This window comes from Macrosteles quadrilineatus, unplaced genomic scaffold (assembly GCF_028750875.1).
Source record: "Macrosteles quadrilineatus isolate MER2022 unplaced genomic scaffold, UCM_ALF_1.0 Scaffold_1__1_contigs__length_201487025, whole genome shotgun sequence".
Classification (NCBI taxonomy): Eukaryota; Metazoa; Arthropoda; class Insecta; order Hemiptera; family Cicadellidae; genus Macrosteles; species Macrosteles quadrilineatus.
This window is the reverse complement of record NW_026542594.1, coordinates 26782136-26794056: the sequence shown is the minus strand read 5'-3', so window position 1 is coordinate 26794056 and position 11921 is coordinate 26782136. Positions and strand designations below refer to the sequence as shown.

Sequence of the window (11921 nt, the reverse complement as noted above, 5' to 3'; positions counted from 1 at the left end):
GAGCAACAGGTACACTAGTTATAATTTGTTATACAAAGAAAAAACAAAGCAATAAAATTCACAAGGGCTGAGAGACAAAGTGCTTAGACATCTTTCATTCAGCATGTTCAGTAGTTTGACTTCTACTTTTTGCTACACTATTATAAAAATTAGTTTTTAAAATTAAAAATATGAGAAATAACAGAAGACCAATACAAAGCCATGATTTAATGCGGGGGATGAGTAATCTCCTCATCGCTGGCGCTGCCATGCGAATGACTGAATGAATGAATTTATGGGGAAATCCCCATTAAAAATCAAAATTTAAAAAAATGAAAAACATTCAAAACTTCAAGGACCATACTTCAAGTTAAATCAAAACCGGCTTTTTTCTAAAATTCCATTTTTTATTATTTTATGGCGTTTTATGGGAAAATAACATAATTTAGAATCACTTTTGAACCATAATTTTTACTTAAATGGGAGTTGTACAATTTTGTTCACAATTTAAAGGGCTACAACATACTAAATTTTTATCAAAATCGTTTGGGCCATTTTTGAGAAAAACTGATATTTCCATTATTTTATGGGTTTTATAGAAAAATCAACATTAAAAATAAAAATTTCAAAAAAATAAAAAAAAAACGCCTGGAGATACATGGATTAGAACCTACACACCAAATTTCACCGAAATCGGACCACAGGTGTAGTCCCTAGCTCTGTACACATCCAGACACACGCACACACACACAGACCTCACTTCGAAAACCACTTTATTGGGTCCAGGGGGACCCAAAACGGATATATCCACTCAAACTCGAAAATGTTGTCGAAAACAAAACTTTCTCCAAATACTATGGTATAGGGGGAGAAAGTAAAAAACACCAAGGACACAACAGTATATTTCATTACTAGTATCGAAATAGTAGTTTACGCAACGATTGCGTTAAGTTAGTCTTTACGACACAAGAAAATTTAAGGCACGAGCCTTGGCGAGTGCCTTAAAAACTTCTACGAGTGTCGTAAAGACTATTAACGCGAGTTGCGTACACTACTTTACCTACGACCGTTTTTTAATTACTAAAAATCTGGTTTTTTATTACTAACAATCACTACTCATAACTTCCTAGAGAGGTTATGTTTTCGTTTATTGTCATTGTCACTGAAAGTGATGCAACGACTTATTGTATAATCAGCTGATTTCATGTAATTACGTGTTTGTAAAACTTTGCTAAATAATACGTTACTTTTTCAGGCAATATGTTCTGCTAGCAGCATTCTTACCATAAATCAGGTACAATTAGGGAAATATTGCATATATTTTTGGACAACTGAATAATATAGTGAAACAGTTAATTTACAGTTAGATCTCAGCATCGGATATGTGGTCCACAACGAGTTGGGTGAAAAAGTGGTTAAGAGGTTTTTAAAATAAACCAGAAGAACATATTCATTTATCAATTTAACCTTATTTTGTTTCGTCCATTTAATGAATTGCTGGTACCGTATGTAATTGCATATGGTACCTTTGTTTTTATTTTGGTGGCAAAAGATTAGCACAAACAGTTTGTGCTCTCATTTCTATCTCGTCAACATCACTTTTACTAACTGATATTTTAAAATCAACCTTCATTTAACTTCCACCAACTTAGGTTAAGAATACGCGAGTATCAACAGGAACAATTAAGCCGGATCAACAATTAAAATTGTCAACTGATCAGTTGATCAGCTGATTAGTTGACGTTTGAAGTATTACAATTGTACTTCTTTTCTCTCAATCCTTGAACCTCATTGGTCCGTTACCCAACGATAATATGAGAAAAACTATGCTGATATGAAAGTAAACAGCTGTTAAGTGAAACTTTTCAATTCTAAGAACTGAACTGAAATGGCTACTTTAAAAAACGGTCGTAGGTAAAATATTTTCCGGTGTGCTCTTATAAATTTAATGTACAGTACTACCTTAAAAAAAACAAATTCCTTGATATAAAATTTTTTTTCAAATCCCCTAGAACCCTCCATAAGAATCCATGTATATTTGACCTCTCTCTACATAACAAGCAAACTATATCAACAACCTTGATTTAACAAATTTTTGACGATCCCGGCTAAAATTAGACACCTCAATATAACGAATTTATCATAGTCAGAACCTCTACATGGTGAATTTAACCTCTACTTTAACGAACTGTCTGCATCTTTCCCTCGATATATGTGTTTTTGGGAATTTACTTGTTTGTTAATTTTTGTTCATTAATTATGTTCTTGCTGTTACCACTCACTGTTGCATGTATTTTGCCATCTTTCAATATTGTATACATTCTTGTAAACTGGTGTAAACCGTTGGGAAATAAATAAATAAATAACAAACTCCCCCCACATTATTGTTTTTGAAAAATCACAGTTTCTTGATGAATATAAAATGGTAAGAGGACATCAACGCTTGCGCAACATTTGATATGTCTGCACAGTTTTTCACATCTCCAGATCTCTCTGCTGTGCGCGTCACAACTGATTTCAATTCACCGAGGACTGATGAACGAGACTTAGCGAAATTCCTGCAAACCTTACCCCAATATAACGAACCTCGTTTTAATGAAATGATTGATATAACAAATATTCAGTTCAGTCCCTTCTTTTTCTTTCACCGAGTTTGGACTGTATGCAAAGCCAAACACAGGAACACAAAATTTCAGCATGAAAGAGTTAATTTTCACGTACAAGGTGAAGCCAAGAATGGGAATTTGAGCAAGTGCCGGAAAATGAATTTCAGTATGGTTGAAGTTATAAACCACTTTTCATCACGACACGACACAGTCCTCAGTAAAATGAAAATGTTTATTTCCTAATAAACATTACAGTATTTTAACATAAAACATAAAATTAAACAGTTATATTGCAAACACAAAACCCATCATAACAAGAAAAGTAGAGCTTCAAGTTCAAGATTACGATTACGTTAATTGTGCAGTAATCACGCACTACCAGCTAAAACACAACATAACTACCAAATACATATTTCTGTTTATATTTGTATAGTTGAACAATATAACAGTTGATTTCAATACCGGTAATAGAAGTTAGAAATATATTGTAAGAAAACACCAATGGGGAATGAATGGAGAATTTATCGAGAGCAAGGGAGAATCAGCTGATTGGGTTTTTCTTTCTCTAAAAATAGAGTTTGGGTAACAAATTAATTTTCCTACAGTCACCCGACAAAGTTGGCTTCCTTGTACTGTTTATAGTACAGAAAGCTGCTTGCTGCATATTTATACTTTGTCGTACGGTTTATACCTTGGCGCACATCAGCATTCCAACGAAACAACACAAAACAGGGTGGTTCTATTATGCACGTAATCCGTGTACGCTTGGAAATAGGTTGGCAACACTTAAAGATAGTAATACTATGAGCAGCTGATTGACTATTATAACTACGATTTAACCTGTCATTTTGTGTTTATCATTTCGGTATTTCTGAACTTTCTGGACTTTTCTTTTAAACGTTTTTAAAACATTCCTACGATCTTAATAAACAAGAAAATACCTTTTCCTACAGTCACCCGAGAAAGTTGGCTTCCTTGTACTGTTTATAATACAGAAAGCTGCTAATTGCTGCATATTTATACTTTGCCGTACGGTTTATACTTTGCCGCACATCAGGATTCCAACGAAACAACACAAAACAGCGTGGTTCCATTATGCACGTAATCCGTGTACGCTTGGAAATAGGTTGGCAACACTTAAAGATAATTATACTATGAGCAGCTGATTGACTATTATAACTACGATTTAACCTGTCATTTTGTGTTTATAGTTTCGGTATTTCTGAACTTTCTAAACTTTTCTTTTAAACGTTTTTAAAACCTTCCTACGATCTTAATAAACAAGAAAATACCTTTTAAGCATTTTTTTTTAGGCGCGGAAACCACTTCAAATTACAAAAACATACGGAACTATATTCTCAAAACGCGGAGCACATTTCTTGCCGAGGAAAAATAGCGAAGTGATATGGACCGCGGGTACTACTTTCTCTAGGGCACCATTTGTGTTGCCAGCTGAACCTAAAAACGTGTTGCATAGTGTTTGAAAGACTAATTATTTATATGCTTTATAGTGACTGTAGGAAAAATATAATGTGTAACACGAGTGAAAAAGGCCTTTGCTGCACTCGAGAACATTCCTCTCGTAAACATTGCTCTCGTGTGCAGCAAAGTGCCACTTTCACCACTAGTTACACAAATAACTATTAAAGTATTTTTTTAGGAGCGGAAACCACTTCAAATTACAAACACATACGGAACTATATTCTCAAGTCCCGGAGCACATTTCTTGCCGAGGAAAAATAGCGGAGTGATACGGACCGCATTTGTGTTGCCAGCAGAACCTAAAAACGTGTTGTATAGTGTTTGAAAGACTAATTATTTATATGCTTTATAGTGACTGTAGGAAAAATATAATGTGTAACACGAGTGCAAAAGGCCTTTGCTGCACTCGAGATCATTCCTCTCGTAAACATTGCTCTCGTGTGCAGCAAAGTGCCACTTTGCCCACTAGTTACACACATAACTATATCCTACAGTCGTCCAACAAAGTGGGCTTCCTTGCACTGATCACATAGTACAGAAAGCTCCCAATTGCTGCATTTACTTACTTTGTCGCACACCATATTCCAACCAAACAACACAAAACAGCGTGCTTTATGCACATAATCCATGTAAGCTTGGAAATAGATTGGCAACACTTAAAGACACTACGACCACGATCAGCTGTTGCATTTTTTTTTATTTCCTTTAAGACTTGGACTCCAGCAAAGGTGGGGGGTCCGGAAAAATTTGAAAATGACGTGCTTAAATGAATGATTTGAAAGAAATTTTGAGGCATACAAAATTAAATTGACCTAGGTTCATGTGTACAAGCTTCGAAGCTTCCCAGTTTATTTCAAGGCTCAAGAAATCCTTAACCCTGATGTGGCGGCACTTTTTAGTTCTGGGTGGCAGAGATTTTTGGTTTTGCTGTGATAACATATATTCTGCCATAAAACAGTTATTTATGAATATAAGTATGTATGTATATGTATATATATATTCTGTTTCAGTGATAAATGGACAGTGTAAATTTATGTTACTTTTTTTACACATTAGGTAGCCTACAAATGTATAAATTGTGTAAAATATAATTCCTTATACAGGGTGTCACAAAAAAGTGTGATGGGCTATACAGGACCTAATTCTACATGCAAAAATAAGTCAAAAATGAAGAATAAAATTTTTTGGATTTCGGCTTAGTTTAGCCGTAGTCCGCCATTTTGTTTTTTGGGGAAAATATTTATTATTTCAAAACCCCTTTGAGATATTTTTACGAAACTTGGCAAAATTGTTTACACTATAGTAAGTAACATTTATAAAAAAAATTATTATTTTAACTTTCCAAATTTCAAAATGGCGGCCGTTTGAGTTTTTTAATACCAAATTTCATGAAAACCGGTACCTAAATCAAAATTTTGTAAGACACAAAAGTTTTAGTATTTATTATGACAAATCCAACAAAACAAAAATGAATAAAATCGGTTCATAAATAAATAAGCTGTGTTTATTTTAGTAATTTAGACTGAAATTACTTAATACGTTACATAATTATTACATTATACATTTTAATATTAATAATTTCAGTCTAAATTACTAAAATAAACACAGCTTCTTTATTTATGAACCGATTTTATTCAGTTTTGTTTTTTTGGATTTGTCATAATAAATACTAAAACTTTTGTGTCTTACAAAATTTTGATTTGGGTACCGATTTTCATGAAATTTGGCATTAAAAAATTCAAACTGCCGCCATTTTGAAATTTGGAAAGTTAAAATAATAATTTTTTTTATAAATGTTACTTACTATAGTGTAAACAATTTTGCCAAGTTTCGTAAAAATATCTCAAAGGGGTTTTGAAATAATAAATATTTTCCCCAAAAAACAAAATGGCGGACTACGGCTAAACTAAGCCGAAATCCAAACAATTTTATTCTTCATTTTTGACTTATTTTTGCATGTAGAATTAGGTCCTGCATAGCCCATCACACTTTTTTGTGACACCCTGTATAGAAATAAAAATATTTTTGAAATGCTATAAAAAATATAATTTTTTTGGAATTATTTTTTTTTATAAAATCACAAAAAAATTGTTTTTTCATTTCAAAAAATATACGGATTGATAAAATAAAATCATCTTTTGAATTAAAATACAGTCCCTTTAAAAAATAAAACCCTTACAAGACAAAATATCCAGATTACAATCAAAGCTTTCAAATGCCTTGATTTGCTACAAACGCTATTGAACGGTCAATGATTTTTTCCCAAATTCAATTTCCTGTATTAGAGATCAGATTTATTTATTACAACATTACAAGTAAATTTATTAAAACATGAAAGTGATTTACAGAATGTTAACATAGATACAAAATATGCAAATACTCTTGATATGAAAACAATTTTTTTCTGTAGAAAGTTTGGACATTATTATAAATACAAATTTACCTCCATTAATTATCAAATCAATTTTAAATAATTATAAAGGATTAAGATTACAAGCTTTGTCCCAATGTATTTTTGTTTAGCTAATCTAATCAATAGATATGTAGAATCTTAGTAGTGAACAAAACAAGTTATCAGTTGAAATGTTACCTTTGACCTAAGATAAAACCTACTGTGGTTTAGAAGTGCCATGGAGTTGTCCCGGAGTGGTTCAAAACTGGTTCGTTCCTTCAGACATATTCCTGGTCCAATAAGCTTGCCAGTGATTGGTACCCTTTACCTATATAAACTAGGTGAGTTATCTCAGGTATAATTAAAATTAATACTTTAATAATTTTCAAATGAAATGGCGACCATACAAAGTCACTTTGTATCAGAATGGGATCAAGAGATTTAATACATAACTTACCTAATGTTGGCACCGATAACTTACTTATTGGTTATCATCATCATCATATATATTAAAACATGACAGGGTTTTTTTATTTAACGATTTTGAATCAACCACTTGACGGATTTTCATGATTTTTGTGTTGAAAGCAAGATAATTTTGAGAACTAGGGAATGTTGAAGCCATAATTTTAGTTTAGGTATTAAGTTTTTTTAGAAATTAAGTTATAATTTTTTAAAGTCTAGCAGCCGACCCAAACAATCTAGACTATCTTTAGGTATAATCATTGACTTTTGGATACTATTTGCTTAACGTTACAGGAGCTGTAAACATTCAGGTGTGTGACACAAATTCAGCATTTGGATAATAGCCTAATGCATGGTGGAAGGAAAAAACATAGGTGTGCTATTCCCACATATTCTGACGTCACTCGGATTGCAAACAAAAGATCACCTGATTGTAACTGTCAAATTAGTATGTACTGTATTTGTTTTGATTTGATTGTTATTGTTTTCATAATAATAAAAACAATAACAACTAAATCAAAACAAATACATATACTAATTTGACAGTTACAATCAGGTGATCTTTTGTTTGCAATCCGAGTGACGTCAGAATATGTGGGAATAGCACACCTATGTTTTTTCCTTCCACCATGAGCCTAATGACATATGTAGGGTGTACTTATTTATACTATATGTGTAATGCTATAATCATTGATAGTTAATTTATTTTGCAAGAGGATGACAGATTATTTTAATATTCAGGTTCAAATTTCTTTTTTAGAGCAGTTTTTAAAATTTCAAGGTTTTTTTTAGAGCAATATAATTTGTTTAAACTAACAGCTGGTTGAATATAAAATATTCTATAAAAACTATGAGGTTAGTTATTTACTCTGTGATTTTGTCATTGATTTAAGTTACCGTATACAAATCATGGCTCTGCCCCTGAGCCTTCAAAGGAAAGCTTATGCAAATTATTTTACTGCTCGATTTTTTTAGGAAAAAATAGGAAAATAACAATGTTAACATGTTTCATCCAAAGAAGAAAATATTTGTTTAAGCTCAAAGGATCATGAAAATGCATGACACAATGAACTTTTTTGTTTGCGCAAGTTGTATCCTAATTATACGTTCAAAGTTCCACGTGGTGAGTAATAACAACATAGTTAACATTGGAAAAGGTCCCATTATTCGACATTTACGTTTTACAGATAATATACTAAGGTAATTGACTACCGCTGCGCTATCTCAGATCGGTGACCTAATATTGGTTGCTATAAACCCAGCTGTTCTGAATTATATTGGGTTTTAATTGACTACTTTGATTCCCGTAATCCCGTACGTAGGACGGGCTAACAGCTCGTAGTTATTACTTTTTCATTTGTGTATAGCTGGATAGTGAAAGTGTGCGGCCAGGGCCGTCGCGTGGGTAAGACAGCCGCAGGTGCCATGGTAAACGTAATACAACAAAATTGAAAAAAATTAGGTTAGATGTACTTAATGCATTTTGGAAAGTTATGTATAACTGAATTTTGAATATTACGTTGTATCATTGACTATTGGATACAGAAGAAGACATCCCATCTATATGGATCAGCTGTCACCAATTTTTTACTAAAAAAGAATGTAGTCGTGTGAGCCAGTAACAGATTGTGCTAGTGTCTAAAACTCTATTTTGTATCTTATTTTTTGTTACTGACATAGTTACTGGGTCACAACAGTTGCTATAGCTCATAATAAGTCATTCCATCAGTTTGACTTGGTACAAACCATCATGTAATCGGCAGAAATCAGTAATTTAGATCAGGGCAATCTGTAGGTGGCTCACATCAACTAAGACAAATTTGATTAAAAACCTGGCTACAACTTTAACATGGGGATGAAATGTCTAAGGTTGTATGTATAAGCAAATGCATATTATTTGACACCAATCCCTTTATATATTTGCAAAGTTTTCCCAAGTTAAATATTTTATGAAAATGTAGTAGTTGGATTTGCTTGTATACTACTTTTAGTTTAGCATTAATTGCCTAATATTGAACCCCACTGTGTAGTTGAAGGCCCTGTCCCAACTAAGTTATCTTAATATAAACATTATTGCAATGTCTTATTTCACACGACCGGCCAACAGCCGAACATTAAGACTCTGACGATGACTCATGGTAGAGACAAGAGAAATTGACTTCAAGATTCAAAGAGTATTTATTAACACAGTACAAATTTTCGTACATGAATATAGTGTCTATTGTTACTTACTACCTAAATTAGCAATAAGAAACAGTTAAACAAAATACTACAGGCTACTTTATTTACAATTGAAATTACTATAATCTTCTATTTTGTAAGGTGCAAGGTCAAGTAAGAATGCCTTCAGTTTTTTCATAAATTTAGATTTGTCTTTTTCGTTTTTTAAATGCTATAGGAAGTTTTCTAAAAAAAATAGTTTCTAATATAAGAAGATTTATTTTTAAAAAGTTCAAGTCTTGGTTTTTCTTTAACTAAATAATTTTTACCCCTTGTATTACAATTATGCACAGGTAATTCTTGAGTCTTAGCAATATTTAAAAAATATTTAATTGTTTCAAAAATATATAAGGCGTGAACTGTAAAAATGCCCATCCCTTTATAATAAGATTTGACGGACTGGTTATATTTTAATTTATGTATTATCCTGATTGCTTTTTTTGTATTTTCAAAATCTTTTTTAAATTCTTTCTTTGTCCCACCATAAATACTAATTTCATAGTTAATATGTGATTCAATATGAGCATGATATATCATTTTAAGGACTGATCCTTCACAGAGATATGACATTGTTCTTAGGACGAATATACCAGAATTTAGTTTTTTTATTAAATACTCAACATGTTTATTCCAGCTTAAATCCTCATCTATTATCAAACCCAATAGTTTTGAGGTTTTAACTTGAGCAATGGAATTTGTATCTATATCAAACTTTATACTTTTATCATTTTTGTCTCTTTTACCAGCATTAAGTACTAAATTATAGTCTTTTAAAAACTGATTCAGACTTTTTAATTCTGATTTAGCAGACATTTCTAAATCAGTTAGGGATTTCCCAGTTGTGTTAAGATTAATATCATCTGCATATATACTTATCTTACTACCTGGGTCATTTAGAAAATTTGGAAGATTTTTAAGGTAACATATGAATAAAAGAGGACCAAGAATCGATCACTGTAGGACACCAGATGATATCTTTGATAAATTAGATCTTGTTTTTTGGATGATGTTATTTTTTGACAAAGTTGATATTTCCACAAATTGGTAACGTTCCTCTAAGTATGATTTAAACCATTTGAGAGTGACTCCTTTAATACCCAAATTATCAAGTTTAGCTATTAATTGATGGTAGTCTACATTATAAAATGCCTGGGACATGTCCATGAAGATGCCAGCTGAATTTAAACCCCCAAGATGAGTGATTATGAGTTATTTACGTGAATATTGTGTCAGTGTACATTAAATTTGCACTGTATTATTAATAGTACTTTTTATAGGTTTTAATATTTTCTTATTAAATTACTTAAATTTTTGATAAAAATCTTTTTTAATTGATGATAATCAAATTTTCAATTAAAAAAGATTTTCATCAAAAATTTAAGTATTTAATCCCTGATTCCTGACTCTAGTATTTTTGTAAGGTAATTATATACTTTCAGGTGTCTGTTGTTGGGAAATTAAAACGAAGATAGCGACGCAACCAACCACGTAAAACGAGCATCACTTATTATTTATGTTTGGGGGATAGGGGGGCGCCTGACAACACCCAAAGCTTAAATGAAATGAAATAATGTCTTGAGATAACATAGACCAGCGTACAAAAATTTCATCAAAATCAAACCACATGTGTAGTCTGAAGAACTTACCACATCCACACGTACACACATACACTATGTACTTCAAAATCCACTTTTTAGCCAAGCCACGTGTTCAGGGGGAAACGGGTTTTCCATCAAAAACTCATTGTAAAACATTGTAAAAACATTGTAAAAAACATTGTAGGTGTAGAAAGTAAAAATTAGTGTCTAAAACACTTTGGTCGTAATTTACATTATTTTTGTTTGGTTATCAGGTATATTTAATGTGCTGAAATACCATGAAGTTTTGCAACACTTGTATGAGAAATATGGTCCAATATCTAGAGAAAATATTGGGAGCTCGACTTTGGTCCATGTATTTGACCCAGATGATGCCCGGATAATCTATCAGGTATTCACAGAAACTATCTGCTTATAGAAAGTTCCTTTTATCCATCGTACACAGGAGATTAATATTTGTTGGTCCTTGTGAAAAATCTATAGTAGAATTGTAATAATAAATTGGGGTGAATGCACCAGTGAATGAGTTATCCACACTGGGTAACAAATGGCTCCCTAACACACCCATATTCCCTGCACTGTTTTACTGTCTCTTGTTCAGTTTTAGTCTGATATGACAACCCCCAAGGAGACCTAGCTAGCTGTGGTTTTTTTTTTTATTTGTTTGGTAAAATAATCTAAATTAGAAATACTACCGGTAGCTGTTACCCACAGGCTTCACTCCATTTGACCTCATAAGTATTATTAATAAAACTATTGATTGGATAAGTTAAGCTGAAATAAACAAAACAGAATAAATTAATACAAACAAATAATTACACCTTATTTTTCTAAGGTAATAAATTGAAAGAATAACATACAATTAAGCACAGCTGAGGTATTTTTAACATTATGTATATGGAAAGGAATTACGACCTTAAAGGGCAATTAATGAAATAACGGATAGGTAGTTATGCGCAAGGTTTCTCGTCATGACAAACATTTTAAGTATACGGTTTATGGGGGTGTGACTTGTAGTTTTCTCAAAAGTTCATGGGTACTTTATGTGCAGTATAGCAGCAAACCTAAGTACTTGTAAAATATTTAAATAGAGAATATATCTTACTTAGGTACATTTTTTCTTAAAGAAAATATTACTCTAAAAATCTTGATAGACAAATGGAAATTTGCTAAGTCTGT

At 32.0% G+C, this 11921-nt stretch overlaps 1 protein-coding gene across 1 annotated transcript in view; it reads left to right on the top strand.

Annotated features, from left to right (window-relative positions):
• The first annotated feature begins 6697 nt into the window (after window positions 1-6697).
• The window catches only part of LOC128995475 (probable cytochrome P450 CYP44), a 66177-nt gene continuing 60953 nt past the window's right edge, over window positions 6698-11921 (top strand). The window contains exons 1-2 of the mRNA XM_054420496.1: window positions 6698-6800; window positions 10997-11133. Coding sequence (XP_054276471.1) covers window positions 6698-6800; window positions 10997-11133 — 240 coding nt within the window. The remainder of the gene's footprint in view (window positions 6801-10996; window positions 11134-11921) is intronic.